The 27,347-nt window shown below is 44.6% G+C and overlaps 1 protein-coding gene and 2 long non-coding RNA genes across 6 annotated transcripts in view; 1 reads left to right on the top strand and 2 right to left on the bottom strand.

Annotated features, from left to right (window-relative positions):
* The first annotated feature begins 2,031 nt into the window (after positions 1-2,031).
* On the top strand, positions 2,032-11,938 carry LOC139802479 (ras-like protein family member 11A-like). Its single transcript, XM_071757664.1, has 5 exons — positions 2,032-2,357; positions 2,687-3,019; positions 4,353-4,409; positions 6,654-6,736; positions 9,101-11,938. The coding sequence occupies exons 2-5, from the start codon at positions 2,875-2,877 to the stop codon at positions 9,566-9,568; spliced, it is 753 nt and encodes a 250-aa protein (XP_071613765.1). The 5' UTR covers positions 2,032-2,357; positions 2,687-2,874; the 3' UTR covers positions 9,569-11,938.
* On the bottom strand, positions 6,360-9,949 carry LOC139802483 (uncharacterized). Its single transcript, XR_011728655.1, has 3 exons — positions 9,897-9,949; positions 9,359-9,562; positions 6,360-7,129 (listed from the first exon to the last, which is right to left on the bottom strand). It is a non-coding gene; the product is annotated as an uncharacterized lncRNA (long non-coding RNA).
* The window catches only part of LOC139802481 (uncharacterized), a 30,823-nt gene continuing 13,725 nt past the window's right edge, over positions 10,250-27,347 (bottom strand). Inside the window, exons 6-8 of one of the 4 annotated variants that reach the window (XR_011728652.1) lie at positions 20,694-20,784; positions 12,947-13,391; positions 10,250-10,385 (exon numbers count right to left, since the gene is read on the bottom strand). This is a non-coding gene — a long non-coding RNA (uncharacterized lncRNA). Of the gene's footprint in view, positions 10,386-12,937; positions 13,392-20,693; positions 20,785-27,347 lie in introns of all 4 variants that reach the window. The other 3 variants (XR_011728650.1, XR_011728651.1, XR_011728653.1) reach the window with 3 other exon arrangements.

The raw sequence follows: 27,347 nt of genomic DNA on the forward strand, positions 1-27,347 counted from the left end.
ATGCAGCCTAAAACTGCTTTCACATTTGTTTTAAGCAACCAGAAGCCACCCCAGCTGCCAAAAAGCAGCAGTTCAACATTTCCTCCACCACTGCTCTTTCAGTTCCTGCCCCCCCCACAGCTCCTCTCTTGTGTCAGCACCAGCATCCATACAAGCACATGGTAAACAGCTTTCCCACTCCCTCCTCCTGCACCAGCTGCTCCAGTCCTGTCATCATTTTTGGTGCCCTGCTCTGTGTTTGTGCAGCCCCCACCGTGCTCTGCTGGAGGGGGGGATGTCCCAAGGGTTTGTGTAAGCAGCCAAAGGTTGCCCTATGGCTCCTTCCTCACTCCCCTCCTGAGGATAACCCAACTTTTCGTTGGATTTTTTTTTGCTGATGAGTGTGAACTCCCAGTAATGACTCCAAGGTCTCTTTCCTAATGTGAGACTGACAATTCCAGCATTTTTTACATTCTGTTACATTTATCTACACTAAAGCTCACTTTATGTGCACTCACTCACCCTTGACAGATCTTGCAGGGATTCCTCAGCTCTGGCACCACATCTGGTTACCCAAAAGGCCTTTAACTGGAGTTTCTGTTGGTTGTGCTGCCTCTCTTGGAGCAAGCCAGAAGATCTGCCCTCTTCTAGGAATGTCTTTGCTCATATAGGATATTCTTCATGATATTTGGCTGGTTTTTTCCAGGTCTGAAATTCTTCTGGCCACCTAGAAGCTGATTGATAGATAAATTACTGTTTGCTTATAGAAGAGGACTATTCTGAGGGATACTTTTCCAGTACTCACTGACATATGCTTTTAATAGCAACAAAAGTTCCAGCATCCTACACTTAGAGAGGCAGACAGTTACACACTGCTGCCCAAAATTTACAATGCATCCAGCTCAGCAACTCATTTCAAAGTGTCCTGTTAACTGACCACAAGATTTTGAGCATTTTCCTATTCCTCCTCTCATTTTGCCTGCTCTTACAAAACTTGTGTGAGATCAAAGCACTGCAGTAATGAAATTTCCTGGACAAGGTTTTTGCAGCATTTGGGTCTTTGCAAAAACCTGGAAGCAAATTTTCACTGGAAGATTTGAAAACCATTCACAGGGGAGCCCTGTCCCAAAAGACAGAAGATCTGGTGGCTCCCTCCCAGTGCCATGAGCTGGGGAGCCCTCCAGACATTTTGTCCCACCTCTTCATCCCCTGACTCTCATGATGGTAAAAACAATTGGAGCCTCAGAAGGAGTTGTTAGAGGGGAAACAGAGCCTCAGAAATGGGACACAGTCATAAATCTTATTTATATTTATTATAGTGCTTATTTCACTGGGCTGCTACACACCAGAGCTGGACCTTTTCACACTCTGCACGTCCTCTGTGATGCTGGTGTGGAAATGGAGATTATTTGACACTCTGGGCCCTGGTGCTTTGGGACCTGGCCTGATTTCCCACCCTCCTGTGCTAGCTCACAGCCATACCTCTGGCTTCTAAAACCTGCTGGGGAGAACTCACACGTATGCTGTGATGGAAAGCAGTGGTGTGAAAGCAGCTGGGCAGAAAAAGTCTTTTTGGTGGCTGTGTGGCAGAGCCATGCCTGCCCTCTGCCTGCTGGGAGCCTTCAGAGGACAGGAAAAATCTGCATCCTCGGGTCTCCGTGACCTGTGGATTAGCTGCAGTGCCACTTTCCATCACTACCCAGGGCTCCCACACAGGGAGACAGAGCACATATCTCAGAGACATGCTGCCTGCACCATGCCTAAAGTTACTCCTGCCCCTTGCAGACCTCTTTTGAGACGTTTTGCCAAAGGTGAATGCTCTGCCTCTGTTTTCTGGGGTTTAGTTTACAGTTCTGCTTTATCTGTTTGATTCCTTTCCCACTGCTCTTCCCTTTTTCTTCCCTTCCCACTACCCCTGGTAACTGAGAGCTGGTTGTAGCTGGTGTATGGTTACACACTGTCATCCCAGCTGCCAGCTGTCTTAAAACTGCTCTGACTTTTCCTATAGGAGTCATTCTTTCTTCATTCTCTCCGTTTGGCTCACCCCACTGAAGGATCCTGAGTCCTTCCTCAGCCCTGTCACCAGCCTGAAATTCACTTTTCCATGTTTGGAGAAACTGCAGTGTCCCAACCCGATGCTAACCCACATTCCAGTGGGCCATTGAGACTCAGGGCATGGATAAAGCAGCAGATCAAAAGTATCCTGGAGGGCACGTCTCTGAGCTGGGATTTTGGAATAACCCACAGCTGCCTGAGAACCAGGGGGGAGGGAGTTGTAAAAAATGTGTTTTGTTTTTGTGAAGAGGAGTGTCCCATCAGCTCCACTGCTCCGGAGGACTGCGGGACACAATAGGGCAGGGAGAACAAGAGAGCCTGGAGTTGAAGCCAATTGAAAATGCAAAGAAACTAGACAGGCAGAACGGGATTATTCAAAGCAGAGGGAGAGCAGAGCACGGCGGTGTCTGCATCTCGCCGAAAACACCACCGGGATGACTGGGAAACAGAAGAATCTGGGTTTAGCAAAGAGCCAAGGGACAGCACATAAAAGAGGCAGTGGGGAGATAAAGGCAGGGAGCGTGGTTGATGGAGGGAGACGCTCCGGGTGCCCGGCTGGAGGAATGTCAGGGTTTCACTCGTGATTGGCTGGGGAATGGAGGAGTCAGTTTTCACGGGGGCTGATCAAAAACTTTCCTTTTGCTTCCCGAAGTCGCTGTCTGAGCAGAAGCATGGGGAAGAGGAGGCCAGTGGCTCTGCCAGTCCTCGGGAAAGCAACTCCGATGAGATGAGAAGGGTTCTCTGTCCCAGGATCTGCAGCCAGGAGCAAGCGCCGCGAAGCCGTTTTCCTTCTTTTTTTCCCCCAACTCCTCCAGGAGCTGAGCAGCTCTCAGCTCTGGCATGAGGCTCATCCCTGAGGATACTATGTCACAGTATTCCACTAACTTTCTCCTGCTCCCCATCCCAGAGTACCCCGTCCTGGACTGCGTGCCCAACAAAATCATCAAGCTGGTGGTGCTGGGAGGCAGCAGCGTTGGCAAGACAGGTAAGTCCATGGGTGGAGCTCTGTGCTTTGCCTCGCTGCTCTGCTGCCGAGCTCATCTGCAGCCCCAAGGCTGGGAAAAACTCTCTGTTAGAGCCTGAAGGTTTTAAGCTAGCTTTTGGTTTTTTGGGAAATGCACTGAGCGATTTGTGGTTTGCTGTGGGGCTGTGGGAGCAGCCAAGGGGAGGTGGGAGGTGGCATTTTGAGGAGGAGAGGGAGCTCTGTACCCACGAAGGATTCTACCTGGGTCTTGTGCATATTCTTTAAATGGCTCTAAATTTCCCCCAAAAAAGGGATGAGTGATTTTTATTCTTCTTTTATGCTCTGCAGACAAATAGCAGTGTACGAGATCTGTCTTCCTGCATCAGTCTCCAAAGGAGAGAAGAGGGCAAAATGAGCATCACTGCTTTTGAATGTATGGGTCATGATTTCAGAGATTATTAAGGCCAGGTCTGGTTTACTGCATCTGAGGTTCCAGGGCACTCAGTAAAATGACTGATTGCTTTGGATTTGAAACAGACACATTTTCATGTTACTTTTTAAGTAGTTTGTTGGAGACAGAGGCACAGTCAATTTCATTTGAGAATACAGAGGTAGCAGACCAGTAGTTACTGTGAGGAAAAGTATTATTTTAAACTGTATCTACGTGGCTTTGCAAAAGATTAGAGATTAAAGCACTACAGAAATATAAGTTTCTGTTGCCATGGGAGCATTTTAAATGTTATAAAGTGATTGAGAAAAAGGCAAATGTTATAATCCACCAGTGTAAGAAGCACCACAGGTTAAGGCGAGTCAGAAGGCCCAGGGCCCTGCAGCAGGACCCATGTGTGCAGAGCACATGCAGTTTGTTTGCTGGATGTGATTAGATACCACTAATGGGTTTCCTGAGGAGGACTTAGGATTCCTGAGGCTGGGAAGAACCTGTGCATCCATCAGCCTCACTTCTTATGGAACACAGAGGTCTTAAATGTGCTGTTGGGGTTGGCTCTCAGTTGACTGGCTCGCTCCTCTTTCTTCTCAGTGATTTCAAACCAAAGGTCAGACTCATACCTGCAGTCACAACAAACAAACCTCAGGATCCTACACTGAAGAGCCTGAATCTAAGGGGTAATTTCCAACACCAGTTGTGAAAAACTCTGTATTAGGTATCACAGCCTGGCCCCAGCTCCTTTTCTGTGAGTGCTGAGAGAAGGATTTGCAGACCAATACGTGAGCAATTCAGAGATTAACTTAGTTTCATATTATCCTAACTCTTCCAAGGGAGATACTGCATGTGTTCTGCAAAGATTGGGTTTGGTTCCCATTCAAGACCCCTCTTTTTTCCATTCTTTCACAGCCCTTGTTGTGCGATTTCTCACAAAGAGATTTATTGGGGACTATGAAGCCAACACTGGTGAGTCTGCTTTCTCCTCCAGTCCTGCTCATTGCTTGCACAGACAGCTGGCTTGGGACCCCTGCACATTACAGGCAAGCCAAGCAGAGTTAGATGTCCATAGGTGCATATTTTCAGTGAATAGCCTCAAGCTATGAAAGCAATAAATCAAAGGCTCATTATTCATCACCCTTTTAGCTGGTTTGGGTTGGTTGCGTTTGGGTTGTTTTTTTCCAGCTTGATGGAAAAGGATCAGAGTAAAACCCTTGCTTGGGGACATATCTCTACTAAAATGTAGACCCGAGGAACAACTTGCATATTAAATAAACCCCAGAAAGCCAGTGCTGCTCTCCCTGCAACCCCAGGGAAGCCAGAGGAATTCCAAAGTGCATAAAAGGCACTTTTCCTGCGTGGTCCTTTTTTGCAGTGGCTTTTATGACAAGGGAGGCTTCCAAATGGAAGTCATCTCTCCCTAAGATAAGGGAAGTGAGGGTGCAAACTGCTTCTGCTGCATTTCTTACTTTAATCCTGACACCTCAGAGGATGTGCTGATGTGAACGATGTAATTCACTGTCTCTGCTCCAAGAAAGTTCCACCTGCCTTGGGCAGTGTTGTACAAAATATCTGTGTACCCACCAGCACATCCCACACACAGACCATCCCACAGGCTGGGGCTGAAGGAAGACAGGACCCAAAGCAGTGGTTGCTTCCCTCTGGAGACAAATGCTGAGTGTAGAATGATGCATTATTAGGAAAGGGGATGGCAGTACAGGACACCTTTGATCTCTGCTTGTCTGATGAAACACAATCTGAAAGCCCCTCCTCACAGCTCCCTCTCAGTGACCCGAGGTAACCCTGATGGTTGGCTCAACTATTTCTCTTTCCTTCCCTTCATCTCTTCCATGGGAGACTGTACATCAAGTCAGAGTTCTGAGCTGGGGGATGGATTGCTGCCAGGCACAGTGCTGAGAGCCACATGCTTTTTGCATTAAGCTACCAGCCATGCTGTAGAAGAAAACAAATATGCCAGAAATAAGAAACAGGTGGCAGTGCATTTGTGACCATTCAACCATGCTTCTCCTTCAGCTGGGCATGAGGCAGAGCACAGTCAGAGGCTGGAAGTACCTGCTCTTGCTTCTGCAGTGCATTACAGAGCAGGAATAATATGTTGTCTGGTCTTGGTTCAATATCTTCCCATAAAACACTAACACAGCTTTTCAGCTGAAAAAAAAAAGCCCAATAAAAAAAAAAATCTCAGATGCAATCTTGCCATACTAAATTTTCTTTATATTGTAAATGTTTGAACTCTGACTCTTTTCCCACAAACACTTATTTCCTTGAACCAAAGAGGGCTTTCTGAAGTGCTGGCATTACTGTCACTAACTGACCTCCCTGCTAATCCCAATTCCTTACTCCAGGAGATGGGATTTCTCTTCAGTTGAGATGATGTTTATTTTTTAGATGCAGCAGTGACAATTATATTTGGACAAGCCTGAAAGGTTGGACACAGCAGTTGTGGCTGTAGTGTGACTTGAATTAACTAAAAGGATGATGACATTAATCTCTGAAGCTGTCCTCCTCCCAAACATGGACAGATTGTAAGCTCAAAACTTACATTTTCATTGTCACTTAACCAGCACTTCAGTAATTAAATAAAGTTGAAGCCCAGGATAGTGAGCTCTTACTGCAGCTGTGTCAGCCCTTGATGTTTTGAGCTAACACTCAGCCCTGAGTATGTCTCATTCAGATCAAGCAGCAGTCAGACTGCAGGTGTCCAGTTTGTGGGGATTCCAACCAAGCTCTGACTGCTAAGGTCACACAAATCCCAAAGAGCTTCTGGGTGTTCTGTGTACAGTTTTTGTGTCCAAATTCAGAATCCTTTCCTTTTTGATAAGCCTTCAACAGGAAAGAGCTCACCCCTTTTACAGGCAACACCTGGATGTCCTGGTTTGAGATTAGACATGTCCACATTTTCAAAAAGTTAACAGTGGGGATTGAAAATGTGAATGGGATTTATGACTTTGGCTACTTGATTCCACACAAAGTGCCATCCTGGCACTGGGTAAACCTCCAAAACATCCAACCACACAGCAGTGCAAAACAATTTAGCTAACCAGCCACACAGCTGCTTTGATGCTGCTCACTTTTCTAGAAGCAGCTCCATATCATAAGCCTCAAAAATCCTGATTTCAAGAGCCCCATTTTGCCTTGATGTATTCTTCTTTGTTACTGCCACTGACTTTAATGATCTCACTTTTCCACCAGGTGCTTTGTATTCAAGAAAGTTCACCATAGATGGGGAACAGATCTCTCTACAGGTGCAGGATACTCCCTTTGTTTCCTTGGAGGTAAAACATCTGGCTTCCCTGTTTTACTTCAGATTGTGGCCTAAAGTTCTGTGGCTGTTACCAGAGCTCCCCAAAACTTAGTAAAGCCAAGAGCTGAGGTTTCTTAGAAATTGTTTTAACTTATTTAGGAAGGAGTTTAATTTCCTTTGTCCCAGTCAAAGGTCTGCACTGCTTCAACATCTCCCACAGACAGGTTTGCCTTAGCCTGTATCTCTGGTTGTATCAAATGATACATCTGCAATAATTTGAAGGGACTGTTCCTGAGCAGGACTTGTTAAGACTGAGCATAGTTGAGTTTTCTGTTAAAATCCTGAAGGAAGAGAGTTTCTTGCACTCTGCAGGCTGAGTACAGCATTTCAGGAGGAAGTCCTGTGGCATTTCTCAGGATTCTGGCTGTGCAGGAAATGTTAATGTTTAAAGAGAGAAACAGAAGCAAACAGATAACTGGTTTTTGTTAGGTGATTCATTGCACAGCAAATGACTGCGTGTTTCAAAATTCATTCTGGAGCAGAGATTTCAAGTTTAAAAGTAGCCCATTAGCCTTTGATTTCCCTGAATAAAGCATTCCAGGAGGGATTATCCACCCTTCTCACTGCAGGGTGGGCCTAGCTGGAGTAACTGAGAATTTCTGCTCATTAGGGCTCTCTGAATGTACACCTCTCCAAAAACATTTTCAAATGCTTGCCAGAGCTATTAGTTCCTTCCCTCCCCACCACCCCAGGAAAGGAGTTTGCTGGTGAAAAGAGGCTAGCAGAATAAGAAAGGTGGCTAATTATCTTCATATTGGATACAACCCAGATACCAACAGCTCCAATTGCTCTCCTTCCCACAGTCTGCCCTGTCCTGGCTTGAGTTCACTCTCATTAACCTTTTAAACAAGGCTGCTAGTGAGGATCCTTCTTCATTCCATGTGCAGCTCTGTTAGGTTTTGGGGTCTGAGGGGTTTGGGTGAGGGAGAGGAGTGTTAGGAGCTTAAACAATTAGATGGCTAAGAGGATTTAGTGTTACTGTGAGCCTGCAAGGGCAAAGAACTGCTAGGTAGTGTCTCTATGAACAATATTGAAATATTTATGAAGGGCAGTTAGCAGAACTCCTGGGGAAAGCTGTAAGCCTAATTTGTACTCTGAGCCTTTTAATCCTACCACCTCAATCAAGAGGGGAATAGAGAATATGCTCAGTGCCTTGCTGGATGTGAAAGAAATTACAGAGTTCCAGAAAGCCTGGAATATTGACAGGGCTCTCAGTCCCTACAAACCAAGCACCCTGGCAAGAACTGCAGCAGGGATCTCCCAGTCTGGTTGGGTTACATGCCAGCACACATCACAGGGAGTAGAGGATTAGCTGCAAATAGCTTCATCTTGAAAAGTAAGCTGATCTCTTTTCAAGCCCCACAGCATTGCATTCAGTTTTATATTCCCAGTGCTGGAGATTGTTCTGGCTGGCTGGGTAGGAGTGGTGATGGACTGAACAAATGTGTGACCAGCAGAAGAGTAATGCAAACCCACTGCTGCTCCCCAAATGAGGAATAAGATTTCACCTCCTTCCCAGTTCCAGAAACTGGTTATTTGTAACAAATTGCTTTTTTTGAAGTAACTCTGCCTTTGACTACTGGAGACCTATATGGCAGAAAAAATCTGTTAGGCTTCACCAGAGTTATTGAGAACTGCTGTTCCCTGGAGACACTGAAAACAGAATTGGGAAAAGCCCTAAAATAACACCTTGGGGGACAACTGTTCATTTGCAGTAGTGTGACTAAGCTGCTGAATTCTATGATGCTTTTTACCATCACAATTTTATCCACAACAGAAGCATAGTTTTCTACCACACTGGTTCAGTACAACAGAACACGGAGCAAATTTTTCCATATGATTATTTTGGCTGATCTCTTATTTTCAATCCATTTGCTCTGACCCCTCTCCACTTCACACTACTGCTCACCTGTAAAACATCACTGGCAGAGCAAGATGCTCCCTGGCAGTCAGGGAGGCTCCTGCCTGTACCTTGAGAAACAGCCACAGGTGAGGTGTCCAAAAGCTGTGTAGATGTGGTGCTTCGGACCGTGGTTTAAGCAGTGGTCTTGGTAGAGATAGGTTAATGGTTGGTAGAGCTAAGCTGGTGGTTGGTAGAGATAGGCTAATGGTTGGTAGAGCTAGGCTAATTAGTAGAGCTAGGTTAGTGGTTGGTAGAGCTAGGCTAATGGTTGGTAGAGTTAGGTTAATGGTTGGACTTAAAAGGTGTTTTCCAACCTGAACGATTCTGTGATCAGAACCAAGCTCCGAGGAGCTAAGTAAGGGCGCTGTGGGGCTGTTTGCTCTGTCTGCTCCCTAATTTCTAACCTCTGCCCCCTCTTGGTTTTGGTGGCAGGATGACACTGACAGCATCTGCTGCCAAGAGCAGATAAACCGTTCCATCTACTGGGCAGATGGCTTTGTTTTTGTGTACTCCATCACTGACTACGAGAGCTACCGCGTCATCCGACCCCTCCACCAGCACATCCGCAAGATCCACCCCAACGCCAACATCCCCCTGCTCCTGATGGCCAACAAAGGAGACCTTCTGAGAGCCAGGCAGGTGTCCTCCAAAGAAGGACTCCAGCTGGCCAGCGAGCTGGGAGGTACCTACTATGAAGTCTCAGCTCGGGAGAACTGTGAGGGGGTGCACGAAGCTTTCCAGCAGCTGTGCCAGGAGGTCAGCAGGATGATCGGGAGCTGCAACGGGGAGAAACGGAGAGGCCTCCACCTCATCCGACCCAAATCACCAAATATGCAGGACTTGAAGAGACGTTTGAAACAGGCTCTGACATCCAAAGGGAAATCTGCCACCACGCTTTGATGTAGCCAACAGGAATCGGTTTCCACAGCCCTGAAAAAAAAAAAAAAAAAGGAAAAAAAAAAAGAAAAGAAGGTGGGAATGGGAGGTTATCGCTGAAATTCAGCCATCAGGTTGTGTAAGGGGCTCTCCTCTTGTGTCTTCACAGCCTCGTTAGAACTTCTGAGCTCATTCAGCAAAGGAACTCACAGGATTTGCTCTTCGGGGCAAGAATTTAGAAACTGGGGTTTAAGAAACAGATTGTCCTTATTGTCTCCTTTTTGAAAGGGACACAGTCAAACAGCTCCAACTTAACGTGGGGGTTTTATCAGGAAACAGAATGAAATCCTACTTTTAAGAGAAGTGGCTTCTCTTGGGGCTGGTTGGATTCCCAGACCTAGGCAATAAGCTACAGCAAGACACAGGGGGAGTGATGCAAGTCACCCTGAGCAAGGAGAAGTTACCTGATTGCCTTAGCCACAAGACTGGAAAATAAATGCCAAAAGTAAGAGCATAAGTAGTGAAAAGTAGGAAATCAAAGCTTTCAAATCACAGTTTATAAGGTGTTCTTAGCAACTTGGGGAGAAACCTGTTCATAGGGAAGCTTTAGTCTTACAGTGTCTCTTGAAAGAGAGATTTTATTTTTTTTTTTTTAAATCGGTATTATTTTCAGATGATTTTTCTTGAAACATATATTGGTTGTTTCTGAAAGGGATTCTGTGGGCAAAATACATACTTGCAGCATCATTCTGTAGTCAGTTTCCCAGTGGCATACTTCTCATTTCTCAGTAGGTTTCCTACATGGCAATAAGAGAGGGACAAGCAGAGCAGTGCAAAAAACCTGCAAAAAAAAAAAGTATTTATTAATCAAGAGCAAGGAGGTGACCAAGAACTATTTAAGGCTGAGGTTGGTTTTGGTTGTTTTTTTTCCCAAACTAGCTTGATTTCAAGTTCAAGATGCTGTTTGGAAGGAGGAAAAAAGAAACAAGGCTTCCACATCAAGTGTATCTAATGAATTAGTTGGGATTTTTTTAAGGAGGAAAGGTTTTCTGATGCCTGAAATTTCTGGGTTTGGGTTTTCATCATTTTGTTATTTGCCTTCAGAGAAGCCTTTGCTCAAGTGCAAGGCATCCAAACCACCCATCTCTCAATACTTACATCCCTGTCTCAGCATGCACAAAGGGATTTGAGGTTATATCCCATGAGCTGGCCCATTTTATGGGAGCAACAACACCCCCCTGCAGCATCCATCATCCTGTTCCCCAGGAGAGGAGGAAGAAACTGGGCTGGAGCAGAGGAAGGTCATGATGCAACCACCTTTTTCTTTGAAAATGAAGCAGCTGAGCCATTCAGGGGACCAGGAGATGGAGCAAAGTTCAGTGATTTACACTCAGGAACACAGAAGGGAAAACCTGAGCTTGATGGATACAGGGAAATACTCCCAGCTGTGGTTACAGCTGGAAATACTGAGCTAAATCAACCTGTTACTCATTATGAACAGCAAAAATGTAAATTGAGTCTAATGAGTATTTATATAGCTCAGGGCTTGAAAATGCAGTCTACATTTTTCTTGTCCCTATATTAGAGAACTCTTGTCATGCTTTTCCTTGTCACCTGGATCTACTCACAGCTCACTTTCTGTTTTATTTATTGTTCTCCACAGCTGGTTGTCTGAGAATGTCTTGTGTTCTGATTGATTTCTTTTATTGATAGAAAAGAGCTGCACCTTTTTAAAAATTAGTTTGTAGTAGGAGGGGAGGGGGAAGTTAGATCATCCAAACAGGGACTCAACCAATATCAAAGGATTTCTGGTTTAGCTTAGGGATAATTAACAATTTGATGTTTGAGCAGTGTCATTATTCCTTGCAGGCACTTTGGGAAGCCATTTATTAGCACAGAATTTCAATATTTTCAGCGATTAAGAGCCTAGCTCAAATACTGAATGCAAAGGTTCAGTAACACAAAACAGAGCAAACAGTTTGCAAGAGACAAACTGAAAATTGTTTCCATTGGAAAAAAGTGATCACCCACTTGGAATAACAATTAAATATCTTACCATCCCAGTACTGTATAAAAAGGGCTTAATTACACTGAGAGCAATTTGCTGGGAACATTTGTTCATGTAACAGCCTAGGAGAAATAGGTTCTCTAGCTTGTTAAATTTCTTTGAATCTTTCACTCTAGCCCCATCTTATTTGGGAAGAAAGTTCAACAGATCTCAAACCTGTCAATGTTTCATTTTCAACAGTGAGTAATAAAAACACACAGGCTCTTTCCTGGGTAGTGCATAGCATGTCTCATGTCTTTATAAATGTTCCTTGTTTATACTAGACTAAAAATATTTTTTTTTCCTTTCTCATAATCTAATAAACCTTCCCTTGGAAATATACACAATTCTTCATACATTTGTGTTCCTACATAAGTAACTATTCCCACATTCCTGTGGCACTGGTGGGGAAAAAAAAAAAAAAAAAAAAAAAAAAAAAGTCTACATTTCAGCTAGGGCCAAAAAATATTGAAACATTTAAGTCTTCTCCCAAGTACTAACATGTGGCAACCATTTCTTCTGCTGCAGAAACTTGAGTAGAGTATTTCCTTTGTTCATTGACCAGCAATACAAATCCTGTAATAGCTTTGATACTGGTTTTAAGCCAGGCCATAGCATCTAAAAAGACAAGAGAGCTCAGCAGTTTTATTAGCAAGGCAGTACTTAAGCAGCAGAACACACCACTGTGCCACTGGAGCTGAGAGAGGCTGAGGAAGGAGACTGGGAGCACAAAAAGCAGGGAGAATGCTATAGAATTATGGGCCTAAAAATAACCATGTAAAATATCAAAGATTACTCATGTACAACCTGATCCATAATTAGAATCCTCAGGCTGCCAGGGAGAAACATGTATTCTACTGAGTGTTTCAAATGAAGCCTCTGAGAGAGGGTGATTGACATAAAGTCAAGAGAGAAAAGGAAAAAGGAGTGTTTGTTTATATATATATATATATAAATATATATATATAGTTCAATTCTCTTCTCATTCATATTGTCTAAGTCCAGATTAATTCCACTGGAAGCAAAAGCAACAAGCTGTAGCACTTATTTATTTTTTTTTTTTTTTTAGTCCATCCCTTTTAGTTCTCCTGAGGAGTTTAAATCTTGTGCACCACCTGGGTTTCAAGCTGGTTTACAGCTGGGTTTACTTGGGCACAAAGCAGTGGCTTGATGTGCCCCAAGGTTACACAGCTGAGCAAGTGCTTGAACTCAAAACTCTGTCCCTTGTAATTAATTCCCAGCTCTTTACAACATCTACCAGACCATACCACCTCCCTCAAGGTATGCACAAAGCCCAGTGAGTTGTATTACACAAGAATGTAATTAAAAGTCAGAGAAAAAGTTACTTAAATTACAAGCTGTGTGGGGAACTGACTGAGCAAAGTATTCCTGACATGCTGGCACCATGTGCTAATACTGCAGCTGACTTATGACTTGTTGAAGACATTTGTAAATGGTTTTTTTCTGCAGCCTTTCTGTCAGCTGTGTTTCCCACACATTTCCAGTGGTTCCCCATGGAAACACAGTGACTTGGGAGATGGGAAAATCAGGCTCCATTTTTAACTTCTCCTGTGACTTGCTTGATGATCTTGGCCAGATCTCTTAATCCAAGTTACTGTGTCCAATAGCAGGAGGAAAAATATTGCCATGTGCAATATCAGCATCCACAGGAGAGAATCACCAATGAGAACTCAGGGAATTGCCTGCCCTTGTGGCAGGGGTGGCTGCAAGCTGAGCATCTGGATTCAGATCTTGATTCCTGGTTTCTTTAGCTCAGTGGTTTAGGTCCCACATTTACATCTGAAACAGAGGAACACAATGATTCTGATCTGGATTTCTCAGACAGAAGTATTTGTATCCAGCACACCTGGCTACTCCCAGGATTTATGTCAGGTGGAAAAATCAAGTCACTTTCTGAGACATGAAAAGAAGCTTGGTCTGCACCAGAAAAGAGTTGTCCAGCTGTTTTAGAAGGCTGACAGCTTTTTGTTACTGCTGGATTTCCCTCTGCCCACTGGCAAGCAAGAAGACTTTGGGGCAACATCACACTGACACTGCTGGAGCTGCAGCTGTGTTTGCAGACCCAGCACATGGCCCTGAAGCAGGAGAACATCACAACATATTTTGTAATGTTTAGTTGTTCTTGTGTCTTCAGAGTTCTTTAGAGCTGTCCCTGTCTCCTTTAGGGGTAGCACAGTAAAGCCATGCAAATTAAAAGCTACAAACCAGTTTCACTCTAAAACCCTCCAACCTAACACCTCTGGAGACAAAGCGAGACTGAGAACTTTTCACCCCTTTTCTCACTGGCTCTGCCCTTCCTTCTCCCTCTCCATTCATGCCTTTGTGCTTCTTTAATTTAGCAAGCAAAAACTTCTGCAATTCTTCTTCCTTGGGCTTAAAAATATAGATTCTTTTGCTCTTTAGTTTAAAACATATTTCCGAATATTTTAACTCCAAGCATGGTTTGCAGCAAAAGCAGAGTGTCTACTTAGCCTTTTGACCTTATTTACCTAAAGCTTTTTAAAGCCCATCTAAATGAGTCTGTGCAACTCTGTATTCAGACAAACCTTTGAATTCATGCCATTTCTCCCCAAAAGCTCTCAGTCTTAGCCCAATATTTCCTTCCCTTGTTTTGTGCTTGCAGTGTTCAGCTCATTTGTGTTGTGTTGCTTACTTAAACCTGTTTCATTCTTGTAAAGTTTTGTTGTTCTTCTCTGAAATCTCTGTTTTAATCAAGCAAGTTCTCTAAGAAGAGAACAAGTGGTAGATGAGCTCTGAACAGCTGGTGATTTTCTGCTCTGTCAGATTTTTGCCCATTATTGAAGAGTCTGGAATAAATGGGAGCCTGGAGATCAATGCAGCAAACCCACTTCCAGCCCCCCTTCATCTCTCTGCCTCCTCTGGTGACAATAATTTTATCCAGCACAAAGTGGACAAAGTTTACCCTAAATGCTGGTGTTTCAGCCTGGGTTCCTACAGATGGAAAAAACACCAAATATGAAGCAGAGAGATGAGCTGATAGGCACTGTAAACCCTAGGAGCCAATTCATTTGGGAGCTGTCAGACCAATCTTCTTTGCTTTAGAAGCTGCATTTTTTACATTTTCCTTTTCATCCAAAGGGGTTTGAAGACACAGCCTCTGGATCTCATCACACAGACACTTACTGCCTCCTCTGTAGCAGGTCCAGGGGGAAGCTGCACATTTTCTAAATATGATGGGTGAAAGTATGCATGCCCTGGGCTGTTATTATGGCTGATTGTGGAGACTGTTCCTAAGGATAATGTTTTTCTTCTTTCTGGGCAATAATGCAGAATGCTAGCAATCAGGAACTGGTCATTTTAAAAAGGCATTAATTTTGTTTTGTGAATCTGGAGACACACTCTGTACCTTCTCTGCTGCTTAGAAAGCTCACCAGATAAGCAGGGCTTGGGCTTTTTCTGATGTAGCCTTTGAACCCTCACAAAGAGAGTTGAATTAGGTCACTTTTTGACTGTGATCCAGGTCTCCAGATGCTTGTAGGGGCCACCACTCATCACAGAATCAAAGAATCACTCTTCACAGTGTTCTTCTGCACTGCATTTCAAGCTCTCAGTATTTCCCAGTGCACTGGAAAATACACACTGAAGTGCAACAGTTTATTCTCTTGCCTCTCTATTTTTTGATGAAGATTATGGGTTTATATTTGCTGGGGACTAGAACTCATACCCATCCTTTATAAACAAAAGTATTTATAACTTCAAATGAATGGGATTCTTCATTATTTAACCAGCAGAACAAAGCTATTGTCCTACAAGGCAGCAGTTCTGTGACTGTCAGAGAAGAGCAGTGGGGAAGGGGGATGAGAGAGAGGTAGAAAATCTTCAAATTATGGTCCTGTGTGCATTTGATTTTCATCAAGGGAGATTGACTGTCCCTCAAGCTCTGGGAAAGGTAGGTGGCAATAAATAAAAAAAAACCCAGGCTGGTAGCAATGCTGAATAGAGAGAAAGCAATGCTGGCAATTTTGGCTCAACAGTCTGCTCTGATCCCACGTGGGGATGGTGAGGGAGAGGAACATTTGTGTGTAGAACCTTCCCAAGTGCCCAAAAAGGGCTCCTGGGGAAACCACAGGTTCTCTGAGGCAGAACCATAATGACATTTCTGTGAACTACACATCTGGAGGTGCTCTGCTGAAACAGAAGATCAGAATCCAGGCCTTGGAGAGCCATCAGAGTTTCCCATCTCCATCCTGTCAGAGCAGGGGGGAAAAGCCCACGTCCCCCACGTCCCCCTCACATTCCAGCTCTCATGGTCACTGTATCAAAGGCACCTCTCTTAAAGGGCTCCAGTAGTACTGCTTGTCTCAGTGTAGTGTTGGTACAGCTCCAGCAATGAACAGAGAGGGTTGGAGTTGTGATTCTTCTCCTCCTTTTTAACTGCCAAGACCACCTATGAAGCCCAGAGTCTAAAAGCTAGAACCAAATACCAAATTTATCTGACTAGTGTTCATCAGGCTGTGCTGGAGAGCAGTAACTGGCTCTCAGGAGAGCCATCATCTGCCAGAAGAGCAGCTTTTAAACCCCAGAATTACATACTTGTGTCAGGACTGTGAAATGATACATTTTCTATGTAAGTGCTGTTCTGCTGGCATTATTTATGAGGCAACTTTAAAGAAAGCAAGAAGTTTTGTTTGTAAATCCTGCGTGCTAATCACTGAGACACTTCATTTTATCAGTTTCTGTATTTTCAGTTTCAGCCATTTGCACTTCTCAACCTCTCACTGGGGAATGAAGGAGCCAAAGCTTCACCTCCTTACATGTTGGGCAGTGCACATTCTCCCCATGCTGCAAAGAAATCTCAGCAGTGGAAGAACCAAGAATCATGACCAGAGCTGAGAGAACACCTCCAGTTTGCACAGCCCAGACCCCTCTCAATCCCCATGCTCTGCCTCCTGGTTAAGAGCTGCTGGTAGAACAGCTCAAAAGCACTGGTGCTCACCACCTATTTACACGTGGTTTGCAAGGAGCTTTGCAACTGAGGCTTCACAGGCTGAGGGGAGCCAAAGGGTTAAATGTTTCCTGCCTTTAATCTAGGATCACGTAATGTGGAATGAATGTTTCAGCTCAAACTGCTTCCTCCCTCTGACAGTTTCAGAGTGTGGGGTCAAAGTGTGGGAGAGATGGGGAGACAGGAGAGGGGGGGGAGTGTGGAGCTAGGAAACCCAGAGAAACCCAGGGACACCCAGAGAAATAAAAAGGATGGTTTCTCAAGCAGCTTCAAGCCAGCTGGAAGGGCTGTGCTGGAGCCATAGGAACATGTGTGTGACTTTAAGGACTTCCTGATCTTCCTCTGCTTCTCCCATGTGTGCTGCTTCTGCTCTGGGCACAGTTCCCACGCTACATTGCAACATGTGCCTTGAGTTTCTCACAGTGTCTCTGCCCAGACACAAACTGCAGCTTCAATCCTTCCTGCACCCTGCAAATTGAAGAGGTGGGACTCCTCTTTGCTACCTTTCTTTTTCCTGCCTGTGTGGATCTATTCCTCTGGTACCAGATCTCCTTCATACACCAAAAGGCTCTACCCAGTGTGGCAAGCTTTAATTTAAAACCTCATCAGATTTTACATGAATCTGATTTTTTTTCAGACCAACCTGATCTCAGATCACTTCTTATACAGAGAAAGACTGGTCTGGTTTGATTTCATTTGCAGGCCTTCCTACAAGGACAAAGTGGTCACTTGTTCAGGACTGTCATGATGTCAAAATATACTCCTACAGACCACTGCATCCCATGTTTGTCTGTTTTCCTTCTAGCTTCCTCCTACTCTGCTGCAAAAGTTTCCATTGGAGGAATTTTTTCTTCTTTAATTTCTCACAGATGAACATAAACTTCTAATCATTGATAGAGGGGTTGAGGAAAAAAAAAACCATAAACAACTATATGAACACTTAAGCAAACACACTCTGTTATCCCTCCCACTTCAGCCAAACACAACAGTCCTGACCTCCCTGTTTTCATCCTGGCTTACACTCTGTCCACCCAAATTCATGGGATCACAGAACCATTTGGGTTGGAAGAGACCTTTAAGATCATCAAGTCTTAAATTAATTCCTTGCTTCTCTCTCTTGAGCACATCTGAGGAAGGGCACCATGTGCTCCTTCAGGAGGCTGATGTTTTGGCATGCAGTGGGGTCTTGTCTGGGTGTCAGAGCTGCTGGTGACAGGCACATGGCACTTCATGGGCACCTTCCCTGTGGGTCACCTCTGCAGCAGGAACACAAAGAGGTTTGGTAGATCAGCCTGCTCCTGAGAGCAGTCAATTCTGCATCTTCCCACCAACTGATAACAAAAGTCTGCAGAGAATCAGCTGACAAATCCTCTTGCTCAACACCACTCACCCCTAAGCTGCATGAAAAAAACCCAAAAAACAAAACCCAAAACTCCTTTCATGGCAGGAAATCCTCAGGCCAGATTGTCACCAGGATTCAGAAAGATTTGAATAATAGAGCTCCTAACAGTTGATTTTGCCTGGGGAATGATACAGGCAGAAAAGCTGCTCAGCAAACCTTCCTGTGGGCTGAGAGGTACAGATCCTATTTTCAGGCTATCAGGGAAATGTGGGCTCTAAAGCTTTCAGGATAAAGATGCAGGATCCTCTGAGGGGGAGGACTCCAGGACTCTTTTTAGGAGTTCTACAGAAAAACAGTTTCTCTTGAGTTGGGAAAAGGTCAAACTCCTTCCCACAGCTCCAAACATCTTATTTCTAAACCAGTTTCCAGCTTGTACTTTCAGCCTTCCAACTAAACAGAGAGATGCTAATTTAAGTCTCTCTTTTAATGCTACCCTGGGTATATTGGAATGTCCTTTATGGGACACTACCAGTTCCTCTCTATTCCCAGATCTTCACCCTCCCTGCCTCTCAGGCATGTTTTCCTGCTAGAGCAAGACATAATGTAACCTGAAGGACCAAGAACACAGCAGGGTGGTGCTCAGGTTGTCCCACCCCTGTGTTTCAGTTCCAATAAAATAAAATAATAATAATAATAATTAAATCCTTCTTTTGTGCATTGTTGTGAGATCTATTGATCAGAACTCCTGTGTGCAGGGCAGGTGTCAGGCTGGTTTCAATATTCCATCACTGCTCCCTTGTGCAGAGAAGAGCTGATGGTTTGTTATTAATAGAGCAGGAAATGGGGCTTAAACTTTGCCCTCTAATTACAAACAAAAGCTACAAGAGCTCTGCAGCTTCTGGGTAAACCCAGGAATGAGCAACAGTTTCTAAGGAAAGTGAATCCCAGAAGTAGAAATCCAGATTGATGTCTCCCAGGGAGCTGAATTAAAACGAGGTCAGGCTTGGCAGCCTGCCTCCTCTTCACCTTGAGAATATTCTCCAAGGGATGGATCTGGAAAATAACTGTTTTGACAGAGGGTTTCCTGTTGCAAATGCTCTGTGCAGGCTCCACACCAAGAGCTGGGATTTGTTGTTGGTGGTTGTTTTTTTTTTTTTAATATGTGCTAAAGCCACATTTTCAAGTGGTGTAAATTGCCCTAGCACCATGAGAGTCTTGTGGATCAAAAGAAATCCAGATGTCAGTTTTTATTGGCTGAGGATTCAGCCCAGCCTAAAAATCCCCCACAGCACACCACCATTTCTGAGCCTGGGAAGGCAGTGGCACAGCCAAAGTAGAGCAACCATTTTTTCAAAGCCCAGGCCACCTCTGCAATTGCAGAGAAAGCTTTGTGCCTGCTGCTTGTCTCCATCAGGTCGCATGGAAAAATCGTGGGGAGTTGTGCAAACAGCAGCTCTGCCTGTTCTGTGGCCCTTTGGTTTGCTTTAAACTCCTGTTGCATGGTTTGCATTCACTTTCCAGGAATAGCCCAGTGAGATTCACCCTGGCACAGGAGCTGCTAGTGACTAGGATGAATGTCTTTAGGGTATCAGTTCCCCTGTTGTGCAGCACCAGACTACTACGATGCACGTGGGAGTTCTGCTCCACCTGTGAGCTACCAGACTTTCATAAAACAAATATGATCTTACAGCAATAAACAAATAGATTATTTATAGATGTACCAGTTCCTCTAGCACAGCACAGAAGGTCATGAGCTACCACTGGCCATGCTGCTACATCCTGAGAGCACAATTCCCTCTGCAGCCATGCCAGAGCCAGACCTGAAAGCAGCAAAGCTCCGTTAGCAGAAAGCTGCATTCTAGCTAATAATCCCTGCTTAACTGCAAAAAATGTAGCACTATGCTAACACAGCCCTGCTGCTTCCAGCTTTGGAGCTCGTTTGGTCAGCATTAACTGAGGACTCACTGCCCCACACTCTATTGTGTGATGTGGATGTGCCCTTGGAGTTACACAGTGGGTATTTGTTCTGGAACTGCTCATTCTCTCACCCACTCGGCACAGAAACAATGCTCTGTGATTTTTCTTTTTTTCCCAAGTGGTTGTAACTAACAAAGCACAACCCATATAATCACACAGCACTGCTCCACATCATTGGAGATGCAGACAGAAAAAGAATTACCTCCCCATTGCTTTCCAATAGCACACACACAAAAAAAGAAAATAATTTTGCCACAAAAACTAAGCGAGAAAAACAAAGCCTAAATTCAGCACAGCACCTCCCTGCCTTTAAAGTTCAAACAGTGTGAAAGAAATGCTCTGTGCTGTGAGCAGCCTTTACAATTGCTGCACTCTTACTGTGCTGTGGACCAGAGATGGGACAGACACAGTGTCCTGTGGACACCTAAACCCAGGGAAGCAGGTTGGTTTCTCACAGCAGTGGTGGCAGCAGCTGTGCCATGGCAGTGCAGGTCCAGAAATCCAGGACAAAGAAAGAGCTGTCACAGAAAACCAGACAGGACTCTCTTTTCTAGTTCTTTAGCAGGGCATTAAAGCAATTAAAGAGATAGTGAGTGAAGCTGTCATGGAAAATTTAGTTTTATGGTTATGTTTCTTCTTTAGTGTGTTTCCCTCCCCCTGCTTTGCTGTTGTTTCTGATGAAGATGGCAGCTACCTAAGGATCAAGATCCTGGAGTGTGCTTCTGACTATCAAATGCCCAATTTACCTTACAGTGTTCCAGTAAGTCCAGATGCCCCAATAAAGATATCAAATTACCTGTGTGTCCTGCTGGAGATTCCTTCTTCTTGTTCTTGCCCCCTAGGCTGCTTCTCTTCGATTGTGCTGACACCAATGTTTCTGCAGTCACCTGGGAATGAAGTCAGAAAATTGATCCACACCCAGAGAATTGAGGCACAAATAAAAAGGTCATTTTTCTAAAATCAAGTCTCTACTCAGGCAGCTGTGCTTGGGCTTCTTTGAAATCTGAGATTTGCTCAGCTAGTGGTGACTTGGGCATCTTGTCCCTTTCATTGTAGGGACAGATCTTCACCAAGGTGCCCTATGTGAGCTTGAGGAAAGTGTACTACTGAGGTGAGAGAAAGTTACTCACTACACCCCCATTAGAGCAGTGAAGAAAAATTTGTTAGTTAAGGAACAACATTGAGCAGGAATTACTGAAGAAAGTGACCATGAATTCCCAGTAGTCTGGGAATTAGAAGCTGGTCTCTATCCATGGGAGGAGGTGAAGTTCTGGAAGGAAGAGCCTTCCAGTGGGGAACAAACACTTAAACTGGTTTTAAGAGGAGGTTTGCACAAGGCAGCTGTGTAACAGTGTCCAAGGAGGTCCCTTCCAATCACCTGGCACATACTGACCCAAAAGTGAAGTTCCCTCCTCCAACAATCTGTGTCACAGAGTACAGTACAACGTGTGGCAAAGCATATTCCATGACACTAATAAAAAATCCTGGCTATTTCTCTCCACTTTATACCTCTGAAGTACAGTGCTAACTTCACCACTGTTGGTTATCAGCACTTTTCACTCAGTTAACTCAAGAGAGATCAAACCACACAATGTGCAAGGCAGAACAAGGCTTGAGAGACTTTCTCCTTGGAAGGAACATGTCCTGCAGTGGAAGAAGGGCATGTCCTCATCTTTTATCATAGAATGTCAGGTTGGAAGGGACCTCAGGGACCACCTGATCCAACCCACCTAGGTAATACTGATGATAATTTATGCTGAACTGTTGCACTGTGAATCCCCACAGCACTCTTCACTTAAATGTTGAAACTTTCCATTCTGGAGACACCAGAGTTTTAAACAGACAGGAAAGAGGAGCTGGCCACCCTGGCTGAAACCTTGCAATAAGGATGACTGATCCTGGACAGAGAAAAACTCAAAATGATAAATGAGGAATAAACCAGGGTTTTCTTCTGCACTACCCTAAAGCTGCCTCGCAAAGGTGGGGTGATGCAGAGGTTTGCTTCAGTGCATGCCTACCCATGGCCCTGTCCTGGGTGCATGGCACAAGGGCTGGGGTCCCAGGGATGTCCCCCTGTCTGCAAACCTGCGGTGACACCTACTGGTAACCAGTCAAAGCTGTTCCTGTTAGCACACAATGTGAGCCTCATCTCCCCAAACATTAAAAAGATTTCTTTTTCCGTCCCAGCTTTCCATCATCAAGGATCCCCAGGGTGGTTTTGTCCATCCCAGCTGGGCTCTGTTTAGCCTGAGTTATTTACAAACCACACTTTTAAGGTTTCTGTCTCCTTTTAAGGTTTCTGTCTCCCAGGCTGGGAAGCATCAGTGGGTGAGCATTGGGGCCTCAGCATTCTGCTCACCTCTGCTCAGGACACTCCTGGACCTCTCATGGACACCTCCACACTAACAATTCTGTTATCCTACAGGACAGGAGCTGCCCTTAAACTGGCACCCAGCACCTGGTTATTTGCTCTCTGAAGACCTTAGGTGACCCTCTCTATCTGCAGTTGTCAGTGACCACACCTGGGAGGTCACCCACGGTGAAACGATGCAAGAATCACTTCAAATAAAACAGCCCCACTGCAGACAGCAAGGGAAACTGAGTGTCTTTGATAAAAATCATGTTTTAGGATCCAACACTAGAGTTTGTCAGAGCCAGGGATAGCACATTTCTTTTAAATGTTTCCTTATTTTAAAATGAAGACTTTGACAAAAGAAACCCTCCCAATCTGTGGAGGACTGAGGGTACACTAAGCTCTTCAAAAACCAAAGGATGGCAGGAGATGTGACCAAAATGTGAAAAGTCTCAATCCCCAGCTCAGAGCTAGCATCAGGCTTTCTAATTTTGAAGAGATAACATGGAAAGAAAGGAAGGAGCAGGGAGGGGGAATGTGCATATATTCTGCAAGCTGGATAGGTTTGAATATGTATTCTGTCAGTCGTCTGGAACACTGCAGAATGATTCACACTTCTACAGGGTGCCATAAATCACAAGCAAAAATACAAGCAAAGAATCCCACATGATATTTTCCTACTGAATTCCTCAGATTTGTCCCAGATTTTAACTGGTTTCTTTTGTCTTTTCCTAACGTGTGTCTGGATGGCACTACAGCCAATCCTAAATAAGGGATGGTCCCCAAAATTGTAAGGGTTGATTGGAATTATTCATCTGCATTAAAGAACATTTCTGTGCTTGGAAATAGGTGAAGAGTTGGGCAGATGGATGATCTGTTGGCATCCCCAAAGAGAACACAGCCTGGATTAATCTCATTAACTTGGGATATCTACAGAGTAGACATAAACATCTGAGGGCTGGTTTTCCAACTTCTCTCTCCAACAGAGAAATGAGCACTTGAAGAGCACACTTTGTCTCGTCCTAGACAGCTGGAAATCTCTCTGCTGGGCTGAGATGAAGAGTGCCTCAGAAGAGAATCTATTTTTCCCTTATATGGAGACACCATATGTAGATCAACCTTACACAATACATACAAAAAAACTGTATAAAAGATCCCCTAGGGAGAGCCTGGACAACCATGGTGTGGCAAATCCCTGGCAAACATCTAGTGTGGAGAGATGAACAGCCTCCCCCTTCCTGTTAAGAGACAGATCTTCTTGCAACATATGAACTTCTACTTTTTTTCCCTATCAAATCACCCCATGGTGAAGGTTTTCTCTTGCCTGAGACATCAGGAGCAGAATCAGCTGCAGGTGTAACTTCCTCCAGCAGTTCCTACAAGTTCTTCCTTGGATCAAGCGTGGTGCTTCTGGGAGCTCTGTAAATACAGTCACTTAGAGACAATTCCTTCCCAGAGCAGAAAGCCATCAAAGCCTGCAGAGCATCATTTGGGCCCTTAATTGGGACAAAAGTAGCATTTTACTCATCCAAAAGTTTCTATGGTAAAATAATGTATAGCACACACTCTTATTTATAACAATTATTTATAAACAATTTAGCTTCCAAACAGAATAGTTTGTCCATGGTTATAACAGACCATATATACCTAATATAGTATTTACTTAATTTGGCAAATTTTGGCATTTTCCTTTAATTAGAGCTAAACGGATTCTGTTTGTGAAGTTCATTTATTTATTTATACTCCTTGGTGCCCCCACAGATAGAATCAAACAAGAACTCTGCCTGCAAACATGTTTTTCCTCCTGCATTTATTGCTCATGGCATTGCACAACATTTTGAGGCCAAAGGCTGCAACTTAAGAGAACCAATTCTTTGGCAGGAGCCACTTCTTGTGAAAACATTTCTGGCTCAGAGTGACAAGGCTTATGGGGCTCCCCCCACTTCCCTATCACTAAAATACCACAAGCTATTATGGAATGAAAAGGAGTCACAGGGCTAAACCAACGTCCTCTGGATCACTGAAAATCCAAGAAGTTGATCAGATTTCAGAGATTGTCCAGAGAAAAAGTGGATTTATTTTTTGTCCCTAAAGCCACATAAGGTAACAGCATCCTGAAGGGTGAAACAATAACCACTGGGAGAGGGTTAGCATTCCAGCCAGCTCAGGTACCTGCACAAGCCACTGCTGCCACTTGAGGAATCAGTGGATAAATGGGAGTGAAATGGCACAGGAGGCTGAAAAGTTACTGGCTTTAATCCTCACTTCAGACAGAGCTAAAGATCTTGAAAAGTGGTTTTTCTTCCCAGAGATCTACAAGATTTCCTTGAATTTAGTGTTCTCAGGGTTGAGGAGACAAATATCCTTCATGCAAAACTCATCAGGAAAAATGCTGTCAAAGAGTGAAAGAGTGAAACTTGGGTTCTTTATAAAACTACTGGAGAGGTGTTTCTCTTCAGATCAGTTCCTGAAGCACACAAGGAGAGGGCTGCCCTGTACCCATAACCAGGAGATGCCAACCTCATGGATGAATATTCCAGAACATCACAAAGTGCAGTTTATGCCTCCAACCCTTTCCAGGGAATTTTTTTCCCTCAAGCTGCTGGATGCCAATATGCAATTAATCTGTTTTCATTTGCTACTTCAGGTTTTATTATTGTAAGAGAAGAATCAGCAGATCATAGCTGAACTGAACACTTCACAACAAGAAGATTCAAGAGGTTTTTTTCCTAAAATCTTATCATTTTCAATAGAAACCAAATGTCTCCAATAGGATTAGGCCACAAGCCACCCACAAAATATAAGCATTGCCAAATGCACACTGTTCCAGTTCTTTTTTTTTATTATTTATTGTCAGCAAACAAAACACCATCAGCTTGTTTGCACAGAAGAGTAACCAGCTCTCCAATTAAGGAAGGTAAAAAAATTCAGCAACAGATTTACATTATTTTCCATGCAAATAGAGCCTTAATCAAGCCAGCAGAAAGGTGGGAACAGCCAATTCTCCCCAAGGAACAACACAGGCCAGGTTTAATGGCTTTGCTTATTGATACATAAAAAGGAACCACAATAAAAGAGCAATGCAGTCTGATGGCCCAACCATCCCCATCTTCCTCTGTGCTGGGTTAGGAACTGGCTGGAGGGCCGGGCCCAGAGAGTGGTGCTGAACGGGGCTGCCTCAAAATGGCGGCCGTGGTGTCCCCCAGGGATCAGTGTTGGGCCCAGTGCTGTTCAATATCTTTAGTGAGGATTTAGATGAGGGGACTGAGTCCATCATCAGCAAATTTGCAGATGACACTAAGCTGGGGGAGGAAGTGTGGATCAGCTGGAAGGCAGGAGGGCTCTGCAGAGGGACCTGGACAGACCGGAGAGTTGGGCTGATCCCAACGGGATGAGGTTCAACACAACAACCCCATGGGGAGCTCCAGGCTGGGCACAGAGTGGCAGAAAGGGAGCTGGGAGTCTGGATTGCCAGGAAGCTGAAGAGGAGGCAGCAGTGTGCCCAGGTGGCCAAGAAGGCCAATGGCATCCTGGGCTGGCTCAGGAACAGCGTGGCCAGCAGGTCCAGGGAAGGGATTCTGCCCCTGTGCTCAGCCCTGGGGAGGCCACAGCTTGAGTCCTGTGTCCAGTTCTGGGCCCCTCAGCTCAGGAAGGAGATTGAGGTGCTGGAGCAGGTCCAGAGAAGAGCAAGGAGGCTGGGAAGGGATCCAGCACAAGTCCTGTGAGGAAGGGCTGAGGGAGCTGGGGGTGTTGAGGCTGGAGAAGAGGAGGCTCAGGGGAGACCTCATCACTCTCTACAACTCCCTGAAAGGAGGTTGGAGCCAGGGGGGGGTTGGGCTCTTTTCCCAGGCAACTCTCAGCAAGACAAGAGGGCACAAGAGGTCTCAAGTTGTGCCAGGGGAGGGTTAGGTTGGACATTAGAAAGAATTTCTTTCTGGAGAGGGTGATCAGGCATTGGAATGGGCTGCCCAGGGAAGGGGTGGATTCTCCATCCCTGGAGATATTTCCAAAGAGCCTGGATGTGGCACTCAGTGCCATGGGCTGGGAACCACGGGGGGAGTGGATCAAGGGTTGGACTTGATGAGCTCTGAGCTCCCTTCCAACCCAGCCAGTTCTATGATTCTATGATTCCTCTGAGAAGCTGTTAGGATCAACCAGAAACTGTTCTACAGTGCAAAGTGTGGGCACAGGAAGCAGAGCAGAGTCAAGACCACGTTCAGTGAGAGCTTTGCAAAACCCACCAAGAAATTTATTAAAAACTTAGCTCCCTACCCAACACTACAGTGCAAAAAACCAACTGCTTTGCATGTCACTGACCCCAGCACCACCCCTGGGCAAGGCTCAGTGACTTGTTCTCCTCAGCTGCTTCCTGCTGGAGCCAGGGTTTGGCTTCATCCCTGTCTCAGCACAATGTTGGTGTTAATATAATAGAGAATGATGGGTAAAATCCCCAGAAAAAAACCCTAGAAATATGGGGAGAAACCCACCTGATGTCAGGACAACTGGGTCCTCCCTCAAAGTTAGATCAATCAATGTGGGAAACAGAAGCTCAGGGGCAAAATCTCTTTTTTTTTTTTTTTGAACACATCCAAGTGTGATGTGTTGGGATTTAATTTATTCTGGAGAGATTTCAACTCCAGACTAAGACCTAAGCACAGCTTTACACTGGGATTAGAGGTGTTCCAGTTATTTCTAGCCATCTTTTCCTAAAGCCTCAGTTCTCTGGGTATTTTGTGTGGTTTTAGGTGGAATCAGGACCAGTTTAAGATGACAACATGTCTCTAGGCTTTGTAGAGCTCCATATGAAGGGCTTTGGCTGCTGTTTGGAGAAAGAAAAAAACAAAACCAACCCAATAAGAAAAAATCCCAGATGAAGTCAATCAACATGGTGGTAAGGAAATCTCAGTTTCAGCAGATGAGATCATGTAAGCTTAATTTTTCTGTCTGTTATTTACAGCAAGCAGGCAGAATTCTTGCAGTTGTGCTTTTTCAACAGCCTTCATAGATTCAGTCAGAAATCTTTGTTTCTGGAATCTTCCTGTGTTGTCATGGAAATTATCACCATGTCCCTAAGACTAGGATAACAATTTTATGACA

Source organism: Heliangelus exortis, chromosome 14, assembly GCF_036169615.1.
Source record: "Heliangelus exortis chromosome 14, bHelExo1.hap1, whole genome shotgun sequence".
NCBI lineage: Eukaryota > Metazoa > Chordata > Aves > Apodiformes > Trochilidae > Heliangelus > Heliangelus exortis.